Raw genomic sequence first — 22804 nt, forward strand, 5'->3', positions numbered from 1 at the left:
ACATGACAAAAGTCCTGAACAATCAAGAGTATCAATTGAAAGAATAACATCCCAGATGACCTTTTGCTCGCCCCTTCACAATGACCTCAGCAGGCCTTCAACACCTTTTACCGTCATGTTTGGGTCAGAATATGTTGGGTTCACTTCATCCACAACAAATAGGCCGTTAAATCTGACCCATGTGTTTTGTTGTGCTTGGTGTCCCGCAGAACTCGGCTGAAGTCTATGAGATTCAGGAGGGCAGCACCTCAGACCTGCTGAACGCCCGCGTGTCGGGTGAGATCATGTCTGTGGCGCTGATCCAGTACCAGGGCCGGGGCTGGCACGGACACATCCAGATCAAACGGGAGCTGCCGGAGTTTTTCGCCGTGTGCCTGACCTGCGACACAGATGCGGCGCTGACTGCGGACGTGAGCGTTCACGTGACGAAGACGGCAAGCCGCGTCCTGCTGTCGCTCTTCAGTCCGTATTGGATCATCAACAAGACGGGCCGGGTGCTTCAGTACAGCTCAGAGGACGCCGTCTTCAAGCATCCGGCCGAGTACCGAGACGTTGTCCTCTTCTCCTTCAAGAAATCAAATCTGTTCACCAAAAGCAAGGTGAGAGTCGCCGTGAAGGCAGAGTTTAATCAGACCGCCTTAAAGAGCCGCCTTAAGCAGCTCAGACCCACGAACGGATTGTTGTTCAGCCGGATGTAAAGATTTTTCTATATTCGTTCTTAAGCTTTTCTCTCACAGTTTTAGTCATAGTAACAATATGAAAACTTATTTATCCAATATTTATACTGCAGTTAGAGCTGATCACTGATATTTACCTATATGTATACATCAGAGGTCGCGTTAACAGAATATTTTCTCTATTTGACCGGCTATTTTTTTAAATGACTGGAAAATTTAAAGCCCGTCCGTCATTTGACCGGTTGTAATTCACACCCCTGACTGCACGTGGGCAGAGATTATAGACTTTACAAAAAAGATTTCATCGCAAAGGCAACTAAAATCAATTCATAAAATAATCCTTTCTGAATATCATTTCATGGACTCTGAACTAAATGCGTCTTTCTGACCGGGAGCTGACAGAGTTACAGACTGGACGCTTTGGAGCGACTGGTTAGGAAGAGCATTAAAAACCTTTGGTTGAAATGGAGCCTTTAATTCCAGACCAGAGAAAACTAAAGAGAATGTAGTGTTGAGCTAATCCATCTATAGTCTAAACAGAAGAGCCGGCAGTTTATCTAAATAAATGTGCAGAAGTTAATTAGACGGTAACATGCGCAGTGCGCTGCACAACTATTGCAGACTGCGAAGGATTAAACTGAACTCATCCTGCGGTTTTAACAAATGGAGCCTCCTGGGTGAACGTTACATATATATATATATATATATATATATATGGGTATAATTTCTCCACCATTTCATCACAGTGATGCAATGATCATACCACTGGCTTTTCTTCTTTGCTTCAGTTAAAATTCACACAATCCTTCACTACATCACCAACACACAGCAACAAGGTGGAAATAACCATCGGTTGTCAGTATCGGCCCGGTTTCACTCATCAGATTGATCAGCCCTAGTTCAGTCTGTCGCTGGACATAATTCTGCCATCACTGGATGGTTTTGATCCATCCGTCTGATCTGCTTCTCACCAAATCAAACATCGGCTCAGTTTAGATTTTTCTCTCACCATAAAGACGTTTATGTTTAAACACAGCTTGAGCGTCCATCTGGATTCGGATTTTATCAGATTCTTCCTGCATGTGAATTAGAATTGATTTCATAAGGAACAGTGCATATTAATCAGCATGAGTGCGTTAAAACAATGTGTGGTCGCTTTGCAGCTGCAGCTCTGCATCTCTACCAGCTCCTTTTCAGACGGCTTCTCCCTGGACACAGTGGGAAGCTACGGTTGCGTCCGCTGTCCCTCCACCAACATGGACTTTCTGGTACGCCCCATTGTCTCCTACTGGTTTTAGCTCTGAGTGGCTCTTCTGCTGAAGTTCCTCCTGTCGCCCCCTGCAGGTGGGCGTCAGCATCCAGATGAGCAGCTTCAACCTGACCAGAATTGTCACCTTCAGTCCGTTCTACACGCTGGTCAACAAGTCTTCATACGAACTGGAGGTGGGAGAACTCCTCAGCCAGACGGCCACCAGGTGGCACTACGTCCCGTCCGCCGAGGTGAGGGGAACCGGCAGCAGAACCCGGTCCGGGTCAGAGCCTGGCCTGGTTTCGATCTCCTGCTGTTGTCTTGCAGTGCCTCCCTCTGTGGCCGGAGAATGCCTCCAAGAAGCTTTGTGTCCGAGTGGTGGGATCACTGTCCCACTCCAAGTTCTTCTACTTCAGTCAGCAAGACAACGGCACCCTGCTGAGCATGGACATGGTCAGTGTTTGTCTCTGGACCTTTGACCTTTAAAGCACTTCCAGTCTTTGACCTGAGAGTCTTTGCAGTGTGGAGGGATCATGGTGGACATCAACGTCTCTAATCACGCCACCATCATCAGCTTCAGTGAATATTACGACGGAGCCGCGCCCGCCCTGCTGATTAACCACACGCCCTGGGCCACCATCAGCTACAGGCAGAGGTCACTCTCACAAACACACCCACACACACACACACACACACACACACACACCCAACCCTGACCCTACCCTATCACAGGAAGGTTTGACAAAACGGTCCAAAGAAACCAGGTTGCTGCAGCGTATCAGAAAAGATTAAGATGATCCTGTCTGACAGGTTTCTTCTCTCTTCATCTGTTCTTCCATAACTCTGTGACCTTTAACCTTCTGGGTGGTGTGAATAGTGTCCAGTGTGAGCATCTGGTGCTCTGGACAACTGGCTACATGTGACATTAGCATGACTGTTGCGGCCCGGCTCAGATGACCACAACAAGAAACTGGGGGAACTTGACGGCAGAAAGACGTTTAGGGGCTTTTATTATTAAAATGAAGTCTAAAGAAAGTGGATGGCAGCCCAGGAATCGCTGCACCGACGTCTGCTCCCCTCGGTCTGGTCCTCCGTCAGGCACAGATCTTCTTCAGACATTGACCAGCTGATCTTCACAGATCCCAGCGTCTGCTCCCAGATACGGTCCGGTGACTCCTTCACGTGCGGTCCATCCAAACCCCAAACTGGCTCCCATCCTCAACCTACTTTGTCCTCTGGACAGAAGATTAGCTGTAAATCTGAGATCGTTTGGCTTGTTTAGTGACTAGTGGCAGAAAATTGACTGATGGTAAAACCATCATCGTTCTCCGTTTCTAGTCTGAACTGACTCTGCTCTTTGTGGTTGGTTAAATAGAATTTTACGACATCTGGTCGTAAAACCAGACATCCATTCATGGTTCTCCGTGAATGGAACAAGCGCTCCTTATATCCAGTCCAGGTGGACATGTGACCATAAGTGCCTCCCATCTCCAGGACTTTAATTGAGGCACAGTTAACCGGCCACAATGCAACGCAGCAGGGTGCTGTCACAATGAAAAATGCAGGTTCATGATACGTGGAATACACCCAACCTGCCAAGAACAGTCACCACCTTCATTTACTTAACCAGGCCTGAGCTTCCTATTGGATAATCAGTGCAGGATGATTACCTTCCAGCTGGATCAAGTTATAAACCCCCCACTGATCCAATGAGCAGCTGCTCATGACCTAAACAGCCATGCAGAAAGACGATGTTGGTCTAGGACAGCGGTGGGCAACTCCAGGCCTGGCGGACCGGAGTCCTGCAACTTTTAGATGTGTCTCTACTTCAACACATCTGAGTCACATAACCAGGTTGTTAGCGTGACTCTAGAGAACCTGACTGCACTGAGGAGGAGATTCAGCTGTTGGAAGTGTGATGGACCAGGAAGACATCTAAGAGTTGCAGGACAGCGGCCCTGGAGGGCTGCGATTGCCAGGATCTCTGGCATCAAGCAGAGGAAACAAATCGGGAGATGCAGAAACTAAAACTGGGTAGAGAATTGCAAGGATAACAGTCATCTTGGAGGAAGAAATGTAGTCAGAAAAACATCCTGAATGATTGTTATTATCCGTTATTATAGAAACTTTTGAAATCAGATGGAAGAGAAACAGCAGCAAAACTCACACACTTAGTGGAAATGTTTCTACTCAGTGTGACAGGAACTGGGGACTGAACCGCTTCAGACCCAGCAGAAAATCAGAAATCAGGGACGCTGACTGCAGGAAAGGCTTCAAAGAAGCAGAAAGATTGGAGTCTGCAGTGAAGGAAGAGTGACGGGTGCTTCAGTAAGAAGAGGCCGATGAAGTGATGCTCCCAGAGTTTCTAAATCTTTCTCTACTAGCTGCCTGATAACATTTCAACCACTATACACCAACCAGGTCCTCTGTATCCATCGCCCGTCCCCGTGGCGGATAAATTAGCTCCAAACTGAACTTGATTCTCGAGTCATTGTTTTCCTCCTCACCCTGAAACAATGTTTTTGACTCCTGCAGTGGTTCAGAGGTGATCCACAAGCTGGAACCCTGCGAGGCCCGACGTTTTGCTTGGGACGACCCTGCAGGAACCCGCAAGCTCTGCTGGAGCTGCAAGGAGCATTCAGGGGAGCTGGACCTGCTGCAGGTCTGTGCTGCACACACCTTCATCGGTTTCACTGCTTTCTGGACGGTAGACATACAGTTATGCTCATAATAATAGCAGTGTGTTTCAAAAGGTGAGTACATCTGAAGATTCACCAAATAAATTGTGTTTAAAAAACACAAATGCATTGAGGACACAGCACATTCTATTTCAAAACAAGAAAATCAGAAAAAGTAGTTGAACATAATATTTTACGGAAAGTCAAGAAATATAATGTTTAAAAAAATAGCAGTGTTGACATCTTTCTTCATAAACTCAAACATATACTGTATAAACTAAGAAATCCTTGAAGATTCAACTTTCCTGAGAATCACAAACTAATATTTAGTTGCATAATCATAATTTTGGATAACTGCTTCACATCTGTGGTCCATGGAGTCAATCAAATTCTGGCACTGGTCAGCAGGTATTGCAGCCCAGGACAACTGTACTACGTTACTGGAGCTGACCAGTTAAATGTAGTACAATACCAGTCTCAACTTCCTGTGTGACTCTGATTGGAGGAACAACTAAGAGTTTACCTTTAACCTTTACTTAGTCACATGAGCATTAGATCAAAATAATAAATTATTTTCATAAAAGTTTCTTCATTGAGCAGAATGAGCACAACCACTCTCACGGACACAGAGAACCTAAAGCAGGAATCCACTGGGAACCAATTGGGTTATATTTCTTGGTTTTGCATCATGAACAGCATTTTTTTTGGCAGCCCACAAGTTTTCTATGAGATTAAGATCTGGGATGATTTCCAGAACAATCATGGGCCACCATTTTGTCAAAACATCCATTTCCAGGGCATTTCCTCTTCAGGAGACGGCAACATGACTTCTTCCAGTATTCTGTTGTACTCAAACTGATCCATGATCCCTGGTATCTGATAAATAGAACCAACAACATGAGAAACATCCCACATCATGATGCTTGAACCACCGTGCTTCATCGTCTTCACTGTGACTGAATTCAGAGTTTACAGAGTTTGACAAACTGTCTGTGGCCCTTAGAACCAGAAAGAACTATTTTACTTTCATCAGTCCATAAAATATTACTCCATTTGCTTTTATGCTAATCAATATGTTCATGTTGTAGCCGCTTCAGCGCGTCTTTTTTTAACAATGGGACTTTGTGGGGCTTCCTGCTGGTAGCTTGGCTTCACATTGATGTCGTCTGATTGTTGCAGAACTCGGAGGCAATCACAGATCTTCTCTGATCCTCCTGGAACTGATCACTGGCTGATTGTTGGCTGATCACTGGCTAATCGTTGGCTGATCGCTGGCTGATCGTTGGCTGATCGCTGGCTGATCACTGGCTGATCGTTGGCTGATCGTTGGCTGATCGTTGGCTGATCACTGGCTGATTGTTGGCTGATCACTGGCTAATCGTTGGCTGATCGCTGGCTGATCGTTGGCTGATCGCTGGCTGATCACTGGCTGATCACTGGCTGATCGTTGGCTGATCGTTGGCTGATCGTTGGCTGATCGCTGGCTGATCACTGGCTGATCGTTGGCTGATCACTGGCTGATCGTTGGCTGATCACTGGCTGATCGTTGGCTGATCACTGGCTAATCGTTGGCTGATCACTGGCTGATCGTTGGCTGATCACTGGCTGATCGTTGGCTGATCACTGGCTAATCGTTGGCTGATCATTGGCTGATCACTGGCTGATCATTGGCTGATCACTGGCTGATCGTTGGTTGATCGTTGGCTGATCGTTGGCTGATCATTGGCTAATCGCTGGCTGATCATTGGCTGATTGTTGGCTGATCATTGGCTGATCGTTGGCTGATCATTGGCTAATCGTTGGCTGATCACTGGCTGATCGTTGGCTAATCGTTGGCTGATCGTTGGCTGATCACTGGCTGATCGTTGGCTGATCGTTGGCTGAGTCTTTGACGTTTTGGTTACAGACCGAGCCATTTGAATCGTTTTTTTTCTTCTACCTCTTCTTTCTGGTTTCGGCTGCCATTTTAAAGAGTTTGAGATCATTTTAGCTGAACAGCCTGCCATTTCTGCACTTCTTTATGGGTTTCTCCCCGCTTTTATTAATTTCTTAATCAAACAACGCCCTTCTTCTGAGCAGTGTCGTGAGCGACCCTTATTACTCTTTGTTCAAGGACAAATGCGCATCCAGCATATGCACCGTCAGTTGCCTTGATCTTTAAATAAGGGTCACCTGCTTAACACCCATTTTTTTCCTATAATCAATGACCTCACTAATTGAACTCAGCACTGCTATTTTTTGAATACGCTTAATCATTTGAGTAAATGATTAAGTTTTACAGAATCAGCAGCAAGCACATCATGCCTGTTGGTTTTCTAAATCTTTATTAAACCTTCTAACCCTAACCCTACTGCAGTGTAGAAGTTGATATTCAAACAAAAACAGTGATTTATCTGGCTAGTGATGTGGGACTGCTATTATTTTCAACACAACTGTACATCATTGTAGTCTCTTCATTTACCCGAAGCTTCTGCAGCCACAAAATGAGCAAACTCCTTCTAATCAATTCACGAGACCGTATGTATTATTGAGCTTGCTACATATTTTTGTAAATTATGGCCAAAGCACAACAAAAAATCCATCAATCTCTTAAAGACCCAGAGGTGTTTGCAACATGCAGCTAACAGGAAATATTTTGTCTTGAGAGTTGCTGGAAGGTCCAGCTGCTGATTTGTTGGTTGCATAAAATACGTTCAGGGATGTCTGGAGGAACAGTTCCTCCTGTCTTCCAGGAGCTAACTCTGGGCCCTTCAGTCCTTTTTGTTCCACAACCAGCTGTTTGTAAATGCGGATGCCTTTAAAACCTCCAGCACAGCCGTTTCATAGAGCGTGTCTCTCTGCCTCCTTCAGGATGTTGTGAGTCAGTTCACCTATGATGGCCAGGCTCAGATCCACTGGGTGTCCTTCCTGGATGGACGGCAGCGGGTGCTGCTGTTCACCGAGGACACCGGCGTGGTGACCAAGGCTCGGCAGTCGGAGGAGCTCGAACAATTTCAGCAGGAACTGAAAGTGTCTCTGCAGAACCTCGGCCTGTCGCTCATCAACAACGGCAACCGGCAGGAGATCGCTTACATCGGCATCACCAGGTAAACTCCATGATGTTATCTGACTCAACAGTGGAGGCACAGATGCCTCCAGAAACACGGAGGCCTTCACATGAGAAAAACTTTTGAATCATTTTACGATAATTTCTGAAGCGTTTTTAAAATAAATATGTTAATGCCACCACAAATATCCAGGCTCTTTCAGTCATTAGTTAGTCCTGAGTGTCCATTGCTGCTGATGAAGTGACTCTGCTGCGGTTCTGACTCACAGCTCTGGCGTGGTTTGGGAGTTTAAGCCAAAGAATCGCTGGAAGCCCTTCAGTCAAAAGAACATCAACCTGCTGGAGAAGGTTTACCAGAGTCAGCTGAGTGGGAAGACAGAGGGAGGCTGGGTCAGACTGGACAGCAACCTAGAGGTCAGAGGTCACCACAAGCAACTCACTGGGGTCCATATGTGTATATCTGACCCAGACTTCTGTCTGAAGAGCTGACTGTAAGTTTGTGATGTCACCGGTTGCTAGGTGAACCTCAGTCCAGCTATCATGATGATGCGGCAACCCCATGTGTGCCCTGTGAGGAGAAACTTCCTGTCTGGGATCCAGGTGGAGTTCAAGAGGTCACTGCACCAGCGCAGCCTGAGAGCCCAACTGCACTGGCTGCAGGTAAACGTTCACACACCTGGACACACACTTGGACTGAACCTCACTCTCCTGCTGGACTCAAACACTGGTTTATTGGTTACAGGTGGACAACCAGTTGCCGGGTGCGGTTTTCCCCATCATCTTCCATCCAGTCCCTCCACCAAAGTCCATCGCTCTGGATGCAGGTTTGTCCTTCTATTCCCATTAAGCCTCAAACTGACTGGAGAGTCTAACTGTGAGTTCTGCCTCCTCAGAGCCAAAACCCTTCATCGACGTGTCTGTCATCACAAGGTTCAACCAGCACAGCAACGTCACCCAGATTAAGTAAGAACCACAGCAGGGAACCAGTTTCTGTGAGTGAGACCTGGATTCAGGTGAGTCTTCTGACCTTCCTGTGTGCTTCAGGTACTTCATGGCTCTGGTTCAGGAGATGGCGTTGAAGATCGACCAAGGTTTCCTTGATGCTGTTGCGGCTCTGTTCAGCCCAGCTGCTAACCTGCAGAACCATGGAAAGAAGGTGAAGAGAAGCAGAAACTGGATATTTTCTCTAAACTTCACAGATGAGATGTTGCTTTGAGCTGTTTGTGTTTCAGTCGGGACTCATCGAAGGAGATTTGAAGCGCCTTCGGGCCGAGCCGACCGACGCCTCTCTGTCCGACGTGTCGGGACTCAGTTTCTTTGAGCATTTTCACATCTCACCTGTCAAGGTAACTTCAGCCCTGCTCTCTTTGCTGGATGAGACTGAATTCATCTAATATGTTATAAACCTCCAAACTGAGAGTTGTTTCTGGATTATGTCCAGACAGCTGGGCAGCAAGTCCTCACTGGTCCTGCTTTACCTTCCAGCTCCACCTCAGTCTGTCTCTGGGCTCCAGCGATGGTGACTCTGCCCTGAAGAACCCCATTACGCAGTCCCTGAACCTGGTGCTGAAGAGCATCGGTGCTACTCTGACCAACGTTGACGATATCATCTTCAAGTAAGTATCTTCTGTTTGCTCAGAAATGGCTGCTGAACTAGTTTCTTTGTCCGGACGTTGATTCTCCTCTGCGTTTCTGTCAGACTGGCCTTCTTTGAAGTCAGATACCAGTTCTACAGCAAAGAGAAGCTGATGTGGGCCGTGGGCCGACACTACTCCGAAGAGGTAACATCATTGCCCTTCCTTAGCCTGATCCTCTAACTGTTCAAGCTGGGATGGGTCCTGCCAAAGTGTGTGTTGTGAACTTCTGGACCTCTCTTCTTTCTGCAGTTCCTTAAGCAGATGTATGTTCTGGTTCTCGGCCTGGACGTGCTGGGTAATCCGTTCGGAGTGATCCGAGGCCTGTCTGAAGGCGTGGAGGCCTTCTTTTATGAACCATTCCAGGTAAAACATCTAGCTTATTGCGAGATCCATATGAAACCCAACCAAGGTGGAGGTTCTGATGGAAGGGGGTCTGTGTGTTTGCCAGGGAGCCGTTCAGGGTCCAGAGGAGTTTGCTGAAGGTTTGGCGATCGGGGTCCGCAGCCTTTTTGGTTCAACTGTTGGTAAGAGCCTTGGAGAAAGATGTTGATTTAACTTGTGACGAGTCCTGATTTCTGTGGTCAGTGCTTCCAATATGGGTGTTTTTCCTGTAGGTGGCGCTGCAGGAATGTTCTCCAAGATCACAGGTTCCATGGGTAAAGGCCTGGCTGCCATGACCATGGACAAGGAGTTCCAGCAGGAACGCCGGGAGGACATGAACCGGCCGACGAAGGACTTCAAAGACAGTCTGGCCAAAGGAGGAAAAGGACTGCTGAAGGTCTGGAGAGGAGTGGTTCTGGTTCTGCTGGACCAGCAGTGATCTAATGCATCTCAGTAACAAACCGTGTCCCTGCAGGGCGTTGTTGGTGGGGTTACTGGCATTGTGACCAAACCAGTGGAAGGTATGTGTTTGATGGCTCCTATTTGTTGGAAAGTTCAAGTCATTTTCAGGAGAACGGAAACAAGTTTAGGATTTTTGACCTTAAATAAAAGAAAATACAAGTTTTAGGAAAGACTTAAGAATGAATTAAAGCTTTGAACTATTCTCCATGAAATCCCAGAAACACTTGTTGTTTTCTGATTGCAACCTGACATACTTCCTGATCCGGATTCCTTGAACCCATAATCCAGATCTTTTAGATGTTCTCTTCTAAAATACTTTGACTCATCTGAATTCTGGAAACCCTCAGATCTGGAACCTTCAGGTTCTTTAAAACCATCTGAACTTCTATTGTCACGACCTGTTAGATCAGGGGTGGGTAACTCCAGGCCTGGAGGGCCTAAAAGTCTCCTGCAACTTTTAGATGTGTCTCTACTTTAACACACCTGAGTCAAATAATGAGGTCATTAGCAGGACTCTGGAGAACCTGACCGCATTTAGGAGGAGATTCAGCTGTTGGATTTAAGTGTGTTGGACCAGGGAGACGTCTAAGAGTTGCAGGACACCGGCCCTCCAGGACCAGGACTGCCCACCCTTGTGTTGGATCAAACTCCAGTCCTGGAGGCCTGCTGTCCTGTAACTTTTAGATGAGCCTCTGCTGCAGCACCTGAATAGAATAATGAGGTCATCAAGGTTCTGGAGACCTGATCTACACAAATAGGAGGTAATTAACCCATTTCATTGCAGTGTGTTGTGGCACATCTAAAACCTGCAGGACTGGAGTTTGACACCTGTGTGTTAGATCATGTAATCCAGGTCTTCTGAAAATATAATATTCCCTGTCACTTTAAATAATGATAATAAATAAAACAGCAACTTTAGAAGTATTAAATTATTTAATTGGTTTTGTAGATAAAAAATCAACACTGCAGAACTTTTTATTGATTTATCAAAAGCCTTTTTATACAGCAGATTACAAAATGTTACTGCAAAGTCTCTCTACGTCAGACTCTCACCAATCAGCTGCTTTAAAGACAAATTGTCCGGCAGGTCACGGTGTGTGCAGGTGGAAGGTCATTCTTCCATCTGCCTTTAAGTATCCAAGGGTTCTACAAGGTTCTGTCCTAGGACCCTTTCTTTTTCTAATCTATATTAACAGTTTAGATAAAAATGTCCCAAATGCTAATTGTTGTCACTGTCCTATGCTGCTATACAGTTAAAAGTGCTTCAAGCAGCTTTTGATGAGGTTCAGTGTAATCTACAGTTTGTTTAAAACAAAGTTTATCTCCAACTATAGGAGTATTTCTAAATCACAGTTGATTCATCCATTATTACTTTTCAGGCACTCAGATGGAGGTTGTCTCAGTATAAATATTTAGGTTTTTTACTTGATTCCACAGCTTGTCAAAAAGCTCAAGTTGGGTTTTTATTTCAGAATTCCATTTTGTTTATCATTTGAGGCTAGGAAACGCCTTGTTGCTGCCACTTTTTGCCTATTTCAGATTATTGTGACGTGATTTGTAAGCTTGCATGTTCGGACTGTTTGCACAAGCTGCATTCTGGATCCTATGGAGCGCGATGTTTGATCACAGGTCGAGGAGCGTTCCTCTCTTCTGTTCACCGGTGTCTGCTCGTTTTTTTCACAAAGCCATCTTGGGTTTACTCCTCCATCTCTCTTAGGTAAACCCCCGTCACTAGAGAGGGATGGGGGGTCTCTGACAAAAGTTATTGTCAGAACATTTCCAGGCGGTTATTTTCTGCGCTCGGATGATTTAATTTTATTAACTGTTTCTAAGGTTCACACTGAAAATCCTGCAGAAAAACTTTAAGTTGAATTAGGTGGTTTTTAAGGCCTTATTTAGGCAGTTTGTAAATAAGACATTTTTTTGTAAATTCTATTTTCACTTTTAAGGCTGCCTGTGCTCTGTTATTTTTCTTCTTGGTTGTATTTTCTTTAGGTTTTGATTTGTAATTCTGAGTGTTTCTGCCAGTCTTGGTTTCTCTTGAAAAAGAGATTTTTAATCTCATTGAGATGGAGACACCTGCCTAAATATAGGTTACGTACGACACCAATCTTGTTTAGCAGATCCACCTGACCGTGTTCTGTCGACCCATCAGAACATCATGGATCGGGTCCAGATCACTGAAACCCTCCCAATTATTCAGCCAACGGATTTTCTCACATCCTTTGGTTCAAAACTCTTCGCTTCATTTTCAGCAGATCCTTGAAACCAAACCGCTCAGAACCTCTGGCTGCCGACTCAGACCTGGTTGCCGGAAAAACCCACCGTGTGTTTTCTGGTGTTTCCGTCCCGTTGCCGGTTGCCGGTTGAACCCACCCTGTATTTCCGTCCTGTTGCCGGTTGCCAGATGAACCCACCCTGTGTTTCGGTTCCCAGGAGCCAGGAAGGAGGGCGCGGCCGGCTTCTTTAAGGGCATCGGGAAGGGCCTGGTGGGCGTGGTGGCGCGGCCCACCGGCGGCATCGTGGACATGGCCAGCAGCACCTTCCAGGGGATCCAGAGGTGAGGTTTGGCGGCTCGTGATGCGTTTCCTCTGGGAACTTGCTGTGGGCGTCTAAATGCTGTTGCTGTCTCTCTAATTTTCACATTTTCTGCTTTTGTTTTCTGTCTGCTGTGGTTGTTGGGATTTCTGTTCTTGTTGTGGTGTGAGTATTCCACCTGAACTGTTGGAGCTGTGCTCTGTCCATGGCTGCTGCTCAATCAGGTTGCTGTTTGACTTGATGACGGAGCTGAGCTTTAACCGGCTGCAGATGTTTGCATGTTAAATGATGCTGCACACTGACGGTAAGTCACAGCATCGTGTTTCGTGCACCGGGTCCAACTCGTCGCTTGTGGCTCCGCCCCTTTGTTAGCATGTTGTTTGGCCACGCCCCCTGAGGAGAACTTCCTGTCCCGCCTGCCGGAGCACAACGAAAACTGCATGAAAACATGTCGGGGCCTTTTCTTCTTCGTTGGCCCCCCTATGAATAAAAACCATCGGCATCGACCGAAACGAGGCTGGAAAGCTCCTGGACGACCCGATGGAGGGTCCGATGTTCACTGCAGTCAGAACCGGTGTTGGTCTGACCTCAGGGGACGGCGATCTGACGGGTCTGAATGGTTCCGATTGCTCACATGGTTCTGATTGGTTCTGGGTTGCATGGTTTTCACTAACAGCTGATCTGTCTGTTGCCGTTTTGCAGAACTACTAAAAGTTTTGGTGCATCAATGTTTCTGGAGTTTCTGTTTCCAAATTAAATCTTGAAATTTTGTGCAAATGAATGTAAATGTTGATAAAAATAATGATGATGTCACAGTGAACGAATTCCCACTGAGATCAGATGGCAGGAGCTGAAATGATGGCTCCTCTCCTGATTGGAGGAGCCATCTGTCATGTGAGCCATAAATTCACTGTAACCTGTTGAAGTTTCACGCTGCCCCTGCAGAGGTCCCACCAGGTGAGCCCTTACCTGAGAGCAGCAGCTGCAGCATGAATGGGCTCGGCTCGGAGTCCAGTCAGGATCAGAACCGCAGGGCTGCCATTCCACACCACACACTCTGAACCACTCATTCAGGTGTGTGTGGGTGTGTGTGTGTGTGTGTGTGTGGGTGGGTGTGTGTGTGTGTGTGTGTGTGTGATATCAGAGCGGCCGAGGCGACAGAGGAGGTGACCAAACTCCGGCCGGTCCGTCTGATCCGGGAGGACGGGATCATCCGACCTTATGACCTGACGGAGTCGCAGGGTTTCGACCTCTACCAGGTTAGACTCTTCTCTGTTTCCATAGCAACAAGGCATGTTTTCCTGCATGAGGTCAGAGGGAACCTAGAGGAGCAGACAGTCTGGTGTGTGTCGACACTTCAGCCGGGTCAAAAGGTTCCTTCTCCAGAAAGTTTAAATAAAGCAACAAACCTGAAGATGAATCCAGTTAGAGGTCCAGAAAAACCAGAACCGAGCCGTTTGCTTCAGAGGAAACCCGAGGGAAGAAGGTTAGGGTCTTAGAGGAGCTGCTGCTGGACAGGAAACTGCAGAAGAAGAAATTCTTCTAAACCAGCCCAACAGCTGCAGGAACACAGAGGGAGAAACTGGAGCTGCAACTCTTCATGTTAGTCTTTGTTTGGCAATCAGAACATTTTAGATTCAGAAAATCAAATTCACCAAAAAGTCTCAACTTTTCCAGTTTTGAGGTAAATCAAAGAAAATGATCAGTTGTCTCAATGGAGGTTGCATCAGCCCAGATACATTATATAATAATATTTACCATGTTATATTGTATTTATAATATACACTGAACAAAAATATAAAGCCCCGTGTCAAATATAAGAGTTTTATGAACATTTGGATTATGCAATATATAGAGAAACTCAAAGTATATTTTCAGTAATTACTGATCTTCATGTCGGCATCGATGACATCGTGGTTCGGCCGTTTGTAGCGGATCGACAGTCCTGATCGGGGTCAGGCTGAGGAATCTGATTCTGACCCAGTTGGCTTCCCGTAGGCGGTTACAGACAGTCTGAGGTTTGATGCGTCTGTTGTTCAGACCAATAGTCTCATCAACTGAGTGTCGCTGGTCAGACGGACGAGCCGACGTGGCCGTCTGGTGCTGAGCGGTCAGACGAGGATGAGGAGGATCTGCAGTCTGTTGGAAACCAACTCTTAAAGGGCCGACGGTCCGATAACGGACCATTATCATTATCGGACCGTCGGTACGGCGTCCTGCATCCAACATGCCAACGGCTCCAACATAACATCTGAGGCTTTATGACTTCTGACATTTTGGGGCCTTTTATTGTCCAGGCCAAGGATTGTCCAGCTGTTGCTCATTTTGTCTGACCACCCAGTGGACATGTCCCACAATGCACTGAGTAAAACAACAACTCACTGAGTAACGCTCACTGACAGGAAGTTGGATTACATATTATACACAGATCAAGAGAAATATTAATTTTGTACAAAAAAATGTCAGCAATGCTCATTTACAGTCGTTAACTCCACATGGCAACAATATCTGACATGAGGCCTTTATATTTTTGTTCAGTGTATTCGCTTGCTGAAAAAGTTCATCAGGGTTCTGCAGAACCTTGAAACCAGATCAGGAGGCGTTGATCCAGTTTGGAAGAAATATGTTTGAAATATTTAATCACAGTCTGAGAAACTTTAATAATGATCTAGAAAACTCCAGAAAAATACTAGTACTAGTAGTAATAATAATATTACTACAACTACTACTAGTACTACTACTACTATCAGTAGTAGTAGTAACTATGGCAGAAGCTGTAAACCACCCTAACGATGTTTCCTTTGCTTTTCTGCTCCCATGATTTCCTTCATCTCCTCCTCCTCCTCTTCCTCGGCTCTTTGTCTTTCTCATCGTGTCGTGAATCACTGGTTTGATTTTACCAGGAAGTTCAGATCAGAATAATTCTAACCTCCTCCTTCTTCTTCTTCTGTTTGCTTCCTGCAGCCGGAGGAGGACTTGGCTGGTGATGAACATTAACCCGTCACTTTCATGGTTCTTTGATATAATCCTCGTTAATCTACAGATATTTATAAATGTTGAAATCTGAATATCAAATGGAGATCAGATTTCCATGCATGCCAAACAAACATTTTTACTTCCATTTTGTGTCTGCTTTTTACTTTTGGTTTCTATTCAATTATAGTTTATTTAAACCCAGTGGAGAAGAGTCAGCTCTAGAGTTATTTTTCTATAAATAAATTCATCATGATGTTGCTGTAAAGCATTAGATGCTAATGTCAGGTTCTCCACTGGGTCGTATTGGATCGAAACGTTAACCTTCTTGTGAAACCGGCTCCGTCATCGGTTTGTGTTCAAAGTTTAATAAAAATATCTGAAACTTGTTTTCTTCTATGAAGCATTTTCTCATCCCATAATCCCTAAAGTCTTGAAGCTCCTCCAGCTCCAGAACTCTGAGCAGGTTCTGCTGAGATCTCTGAAGGTCCCAGCAAAGCATTTCAGTTTGGATGATGACTGGACTTTTAATAGACATGGGGAGCTCAAGTCCAGTCCTCCAGAGCTACCATCCTACAACTTCCAGATGCTTCCCTGCTCCAACACACCTGAATCAAATGAACGGCTCGATACCAGGCCCGTTCAGAGCCGGTCCTGGTCTGTTGGGGTAAGAGGGTTCTTCTACAAGTTGCAGGACGGTAGCTCTGGAAGCCTGGACTTGAGCGCTGCAACATCTTGGTTCTTTTTTCTTTCGGCCGTTCTGTTCTCGATCGGCTGCTTTACAGACGTACTCTAGAAAACTTTGGTCTATAGAGCAGATCCCGGTCCATTCAGAGCCTGCAGCCCAGATCATAATACCTCCACCACTGTGCTGTTTCTGCTTTTCTCCATCTTGGTCCAACGTCTCCTCTCTGGTCTCGTCTGTCCAGAGGACTCCGTCTCAGAAGTCTCGTCTCTGCTGACCTCAGTGCAGTGGCCATCTTGTGCCTAGACAGAAGAGGCTTTCAGTGTGACATGACCTTTGACCTTTAACCTGCTAACTGAGGCCTATAGAGCTTTTGGTTTCTGGTCATTTCTCTGAGCCTCATGCTCTGACCTCTGAACCTGCTGGGATGTCTGAGAGTTTCCCTCTCTGGTGGATGATGGACTCCAAGTTGTTCAGAAATGACCTTTGACCCTCCCCAGGCTGATGAGCAGCAGAAGTTGCTGACATTGTGTTGCAGCACCTGCAACATGCAGAGCAGCAAAACTGCTTTAGTAGAGAAGCATTGACGATCAGTTCATTGACCATCTGATCAGCTGCTCCTGTTTGCTCCTCCCCTCTCTGCTTCAGTGGAAGCAGCAGAGTGAACTGGGCTTTACTGGTGGGTTACTGGGAGATGAACTGGTTGAGGTAAGCTGCCTTCTTGGTAAGTGAGTCTTCGGTGACTCTCCTCAGCTTGTTGCTGAACAGCAACAGGAACTGTGCTGCAGGAGTCTTTGTGTTTCTGTGTCTCCAGAGGATCAAACATCTGGACGGTGAAGTGTTCAGAAGCTGCAGTCCGACCCCAGGCCACAGGAAGTCCGACATCATCGTCACCAACAGGTGGAGCTGCCCGAACGGCCAGCAGCACACAGAACCTAGCTCGGTAGCGCTGTGTGACGCCGTTCTGCTTGTCGTTGTGCAGGCGCGTGTTCTGTGTGAAGGAGATCGATTTGCTGGGTCACCTGACTACTGACTGGGAATGCTTGTTTGAGAACTTCCACCGTCCTCCGGCGGTGTCTGGATCAGAGCTCAAGATTTACTGCAAGGTAACGGTGCTGCTGGCATGTTGTTGCTAAACCTCACCTCTCTGCTGAACTTCATGTCTTTGCCTTCTAAGCTGGTTGAACTTACAGAACAGCTGAACATTTGCTGCTTCTGTTTAGCTTCAGAGATCCGTGTTTCCGTTCAGGTCGTCTGTTTTGTTAGGAGGCCAAAGATGCGAGATCAACATAAGTTTGATCTCACAGCATCTCAGGCAGATATGTAGCGTGAGGAAAACTATGGAATCTGTAACTCTTACACTCTGCTACGGGTTTCCCGTGTTGATGTTTGATTCTGCGTTTCTCTCATCTTGTCAAACTGAAACAACTGAGATTGTATGTTTGGTCAGTGCCGTCCTCTGCTGGACGTGACGGTGTGGTCGGTCCCCCGTCCTCCTGCTGTCGTCCATTTGTGAAAACTCTGGGTGTGATTGTTGATCCTGTGTTAGAGTTGATTAGCATGTTAGCGCTGCTATCAAAGCCAGTTTCTTCCAGCTGAGGATCCTTGCTAAGATCAAATCTGATCTTCCTCTGCCTGATTTTGATCCAATCATTCATCACGTGTAGATTATTTAACTCTTTGTACTCAGGGTTGGAGCAGAGCAAACAAAATGCTGCAGCTGGTCTGCTGACCAAAACCAGGATCTGTGGCCCCGGTTTTACAAACCCTTCACTGGCTCCCTGCTGCTTTAGGATCAAATTTAAGGTCTTATTGATAGTTTTTAAGTGTTTTTGGGTCCTTGGTACTGAAGTGAGCTCCAGCAGCCTGCAGCCCACCAGAACCCTGAGCTTTTACCGTCTGTCCCTAAAGCCAGGATGGAAGCAGACAGAGAATCTGTGGATCGTCTCCCTCTGGCTGAAACTCGGCTAAAGAGAAAAGGAGGGAAGGAAATCGCTGCAGCTAAAACTCTATATTGTTTGGTTTTTATTCACACTATTAGCTTTTGGAATCTGACCGTTTAATATTTGTCTTATTATTTTTACTAAACTTAATTTTCTATTTTATCATTAATGTACCTGGGATGATGTTTGTTGTGAGGAGCTTTGGTTAGCTGAGGCTGTTGGAAATGTGCTACAGAAATAAACTTTGACTTGACTTATTGTTATTAGCTTCATGTAGGCAGATTGTGCTGCAGAGAAGAGAAACATCCAAATATTTATGAAACACTGAGGTTAGACACAGTGACATCACTTCCTGTTTGGAGGTTCCATTGTCTGATCGGTTCCTGTCTCTCTTGTTTCTTTCAGGAGATCCATAAACTGAAGCTTCCTAAAAATCAGGAGCCCGTCAGAACGATCCAGTTCAAAGACCCAAATTCTGCCCAGGTCAGTTTAATCCCAGAGGAGAAGTCTTTAACTTTAAAACATCTATCAGTTCTGATCCGTTTTACCAAGAGCCGATTCACAAGACTCTTTAGTAAAAAATTCAAACAATTACACCAGGAACCAATTTATCTCCAGAAACATAGCCAATCAGAGACTTACAGTTAGTTACATATGTTCATAAAACAATGAAGAATCTAGTTCAGTTTAATATTACATGCACGTAGTGACAGTGGAGAGGAAAACTCGCCTTTAACAGCAAGAAACCTCCAGCAGAACCAGAACCAGAACCCTACGCAGCCGTCTGCCATGACCGACTGAAGAAGACGCAGCAGAGACAGAAAAGGAAACGTCACTGACTTAGGAAGACTTTCTATGTAGAAGAAAAGCAGAGCAGCAGCCAAGAGGAAACATTAAGAGATCAAAAACAGACCAGATTTAAACTCTGCACTGCAAAAACATCAAATCTTACCAAGTATTATTGTACTAGTTCAGTCCAAATATCCTGGTTCACATGAAATAAGACAAAATTAACTTCCAAGTAACTTTTCAGCAAGATGTGGGATCTTGCTTTAAGTCAGTGATTCCTTAATATTGATGAAAACGTTCCAGTTTTTCATCTGTATAGTTTTTGAGAGTTGAGGTCAGATGCATCATCTATAGAAGGAAAACGTTCAGGTACCACAGCTGAACCAGACCAGGTGTACCTTCTATGGAAAGAAAATAAGAGAACCTGAAAATAAAAGTTAACGCAAAATAATAGAGTAGTAGGAGAAAGTAGTAAAGTGAAGAGAAGTGGTCAGTTCATCCTCCAGCAGCCTGTAACAGCATGACTACAGAGGTAGCTCAGGATAACCTCAGCTTCATCAGAGACGAAGGTTTTAATCTTTGTCTAGAAAGTAATCAGGGTCTCTGGACCCAACCGTGTGGTACTGCACTAGGACAGAGCTGTTTTTAAAGGAATACTGTGGTCAACTGGATCAGAACATCACTAAGATCTAACAGAACCAGAACCCGTCCTTTTGTCTGAGGCCAAGAGAAAATCATCAGTAACTTTCAACACTTTATTACTATTTATATGCTCACATAATTCATTAGCAACTATTTCCTCAAGGATTTTAGATCAGAAAGGACGATTAGACATAGATCTGTAATTTCTAAAGTAACCGGATTAGATGTAATTTATGAAGTCATCTTGATCCAGAGACGTTTCTGAATGAACAATTTAAATTCACACCGCAAATTAATTTTATTTCTGAAAAAACTCTTTCTAGTTTTCCTTCCAGTTCCATTATTTGCTTTTTTTCATTATTTCTTTTACATCAAATCTCCATAAAGTTTGTGAATGTAAGAGAGTAAGGTGCAGTCCTCAGAGGGGTTGCCATGGAGACGGATCAGGAAGTGTGTGTTTCAGCGTGATGCCTGGTCTCTCACCAACAGAAGCTGCATGAAGCCATCTGGGACGCTCAGGACGCCCAGAAGCAGCACCACATGTTCAGGCAAAAGTCCCAGCGCTTCCTGAGACTCAGCAAGAAGCAGTGATGTCACTTCCTTTCTGTGGCTCTCCTGCGAACTCAGCAGTTTGTTTCAGAATAAAAGCAGGAAACGTTGGTTGTAGTTTCCTGTTGCTGAAAAATGACATTAGTTAGAATTTATTGAACAATTATGTTGAACCCTGAAGTAAATGATAATGTAAATGTTTTCAGTCATTTGGGTGGAATATATTTTATTTTGTAGTTTGTGGGTTATTTTTCCCTGCTCTGTGCCTGCAGGTTTCAGTTCTTTATGCCTTAAAATGAATCCATCAAAACGCTTTGCACTAAGATATTTGCATCACCACTGCAATAACTGATGCTTACTTTGTCATTTTTATTGAAATAAACATAAATGTTGAAAACTTTTCCCCAAAATTTTAAAACAAGGAATGAATAAACTAGAAAATGATTTATTAACGCGAGTGTCCAGAGGTTTTGACACACTGTTGCTTTGAGCAGTGATGTTCTTTCCTGCAGTGGCCTGAACATCCTCAGGTTAAGGAAATAAAAACTTGCTAGATAGATCAGTCAGGTAAAACAAACCGTAGACGACTTTTGTTTCACATTAAGGTAAGATCATTTTGTTTATTTATTTAGCACGTTTTCAGCAACAAGGCAGTTCAAAGTGCTTTCCATGAATTTGAAGGAAATAAAACAATAAACCAAAGGAAAAAGTATAAATTAGATGTTGCTAAATGTTGAGTGACGTTTCTCAGGGGTGCGGTACCGCCCCCCAGAGGGCGTTCAGAGCACAACAATACCAGTTTAGACTTTGAGCAACTTGCTAAAACTATATTGTGTAACATTAAAACATGCTTGTCTGCAGCGTATCCATGGCAACTCTTCTCTTCAGTGTTTGTTAGCTTCTCCTGCTAATGCTAGCTTCACCTCGTCAGTTCAGCGTCACACCAGCTGGTCACGCTGTGATTCACTTGTCTGGTGTCTCATTTTCAAATATTTTATGTTTTGTTGAGGATTTTTGTGCATATGTTTTGGCAGTGCTGTGATCATGTCAAAGCAGCAACTGATATTAAAAATGTTTTATTGTCCGTCTGGACGCGTCTATAAAAATTGTAATTTTTCAGTAGACTTAGGTTATAACCGATTATATCATTACCACATACTCTGAATTCTCTAGCTAGTCGACTCATGTAACTTGAGATATACAACTTGCACTTAATATTGAACTTTTGAGAATATTAAGGTCCACTTGTGCACCTATAGTGTAAGTTCTAATCGATACAATTTGCAGATACCAGTAACTTTCCTTCCAAATCAATAAAACTTTTGTTTTATTGATTTCCTTCTTCATTATCAATTTATTCAACCCATGGGAACACAGTTAAGTCTCAACATGTTTCTCTTCATTAAGTAAATCCACATTCATTCAGACATATGAATAAAATGTCAAAAACATCATTGAAGCACTAAGCCTAAACCAAATTTACATCATAACTGCTATTTTCATAGCAATCTTAGAATTTGTCATTTAACTTATTTGTCCAGGTGGGTTAATCGGTTTCACATATGAACCTCCAAATGTTTTGTTTGTTAACTCATGTTTAACATGAGCATATGATTATCATCCTTGTATTTGGAGAACTGATCAAATGTTGCATGATGCAGATACAACCAATATTAAGGCTTAAAGCTACTCTGTCCTACTTTATTTCTAACATTTGTTGTTTGATACGAGTCAATATTAATCTGTAATCCCACATGCCATTTAAGTTACATTTTACCTGTAGAGTTTTAACGTCTATGACTAAAATACTTTCTCAACATAACTTTCAATTTCAGGCTATAATATCTGGTCAATCACCATATTAGATATTTCAGATTTTGATTTCAGGCTAAATAAGAATTTTGTTGTTATGAAGCTTTTATTTTTATCTGTCATGGATTCATTTCCTATTATTTGGAGCTTTTATGTAGAGCTTATTGATTTAAATTAGAAATGGGAATATAAATAGAAATTATCTGATAATATTGCAGCTTTGTTTCACATTTGACTCGTTTATATGTGCTCTGTTGCTATCAGTTGTCATAGGCAGAATTTATGCCATTGGTAATGGAAGCTTCAACTTCAGTTTTACTCCTGAAAATGTTAATCAAATTTATTAAGGAATTGCTGAATTTGTTCCTCTTTTAAAATGTTTTGTTTTCCCTGTTAGAAGATGTTAACTCTTCTTGTATACTTTAAATGATTCCACAAGGTTGATCTTATGTACTTTTCAAAATATTTATCAGCATCACTTATTATAGCTATTTCCTTACTCATAGTGCTAATTTATTTACTTATTTATGTTCATTTGCTTGTATTCCTTCTTTCACTTAAGGCAATGTATTTCCTAAGTGCTACTTGGTTCTATAGTGCTTCAAAATTGTAGAATAATATTAGTTTGATTTTAATAATTCAATTGGAAAATAAATTTTCTGGTTCTATTTCGAAAGATCAGTTAATACAACCCTTAATTTATTTATTTTTCTAAGAAAGTCTTATTTTGAAGAAGGGACAGT

The 22804-nt window shown here is 44.1% G+C and overlaps 1 protein-coding gene across 9 annotated transcripts in view; it reads left to right on the forward strand.

The window, feature by feature from the left end:
- The window catches only part of vps13c (vacuolar protein sorting 13 homolog C), a 95999-nt gene extending 74065 nt beyond the window's left edge, over window positions 1-21934 (forward strand). For 4 of the 9 annotated variants that reach the window (XM_032557343.1, XM_032557345.1, XM_032557347.1 and 1 more), the window contains 26 exons: window positions 210-599; window positions 1841-1945; window positions 2022-2177; window positions 2254-2379; window positions 2448-2581; window positions 4462-4588; window positions 7455-7690; window positions 7920-8064; window positions 8170-8310; window positions 8393-8474; window positions 8544-8613; window positions 8695-8806; window positions 8883-8996; window positions 9136-9266; window positions 9350-9431; window positions 9537-9650; window positions 9736-9811; window positions 9902-10065; window positions 10144-10189; window positions 12567-12690; window positions 13614-13625; window positions 13813-13927; window positions 17141-17226; window positions 17309-17432; window positions 18675-18752; window positions 20190-21934. In XM_032557343.1, coding sequence (XP_032413234.1) covers window positions 210-599; window positions 1841-1945; window positions 2022-2177; window positions 2254-2379; window positions 2448-2581; window positions 4462-4588; window positions 7455-7690; window positions 7920-8064; window positions 8170-8310; window positions 8393-8474; window positions 8544-8613; window positions 8695-8806; window positions 8883-8996; window positions 9136-9266; window positions 9350-9431; window positions 9537-9650; window positions 9736-9811; window positions 9902-10065; window positions 10144-10189; window positions 12567-12690; window positions 13614-13625; window positions 13813-13927; window positions 17141-17226; window positions 17309-17432; window positions 18675-18752; window positions 20190-20291 — 3192 coding nt within the window. In that variant the 3' untranslated portion in view covers window positions 20292-21934. Of the gene's footprint in view, window positions 1-209; window positions 600-1840; window positions 1946-2021; window positions 2178-2253; window positions 2380-2447; window positions 2582-4461; window positions 4589-7454; window positions 7691-7919; window positions 8065-8169; window positions 8311-8392; window positions 8475-8543; window positions 8614-8694; window positions 8807-8882; window positions 8997-9135; window positions 9267-9349; window positions 9432-9536; window positions 9651-9735; window positions 9812-9901; window positions 10066-10143; window positions 10190-12566; window positions 12691-13613; window positions 13626-13812; window positions 13928-15632; window positions 16031-17140; window positions 17227-17308; window positions 17433-18674; window positions 18753-20189 lie in introns of those variants that run through there. The other 5 variants (XM_032557346.1, XM_032557352.1, XM_032557349.1 and 2 more) reach the window with 4 other exon arrangements.
- The last annotated feature ends 870 nt before the right edge of the window (window positions 21935-22804 follow it).

The sequence above is a fragment of the Xiphophorus hellerii genome, unplaced genomic scaffold (assembly GCF_003331165.1).
Source record: "Xiphophorus hellerii strain 12219 unplaced genomic scaffold, Xiphophorus_hellerii-4.1 PGA_scaffold_63__1_contigs__length_250000, whole genome shotgun sequence".
In the NCBI taxonomy this organism is placed as follows: Eukaryota; Metazoa; Chordata; class Actinopteri; order Cyprinodontiformes; family Poeciliidae; genus Xiphophorus; species Xiphophorus hellerii.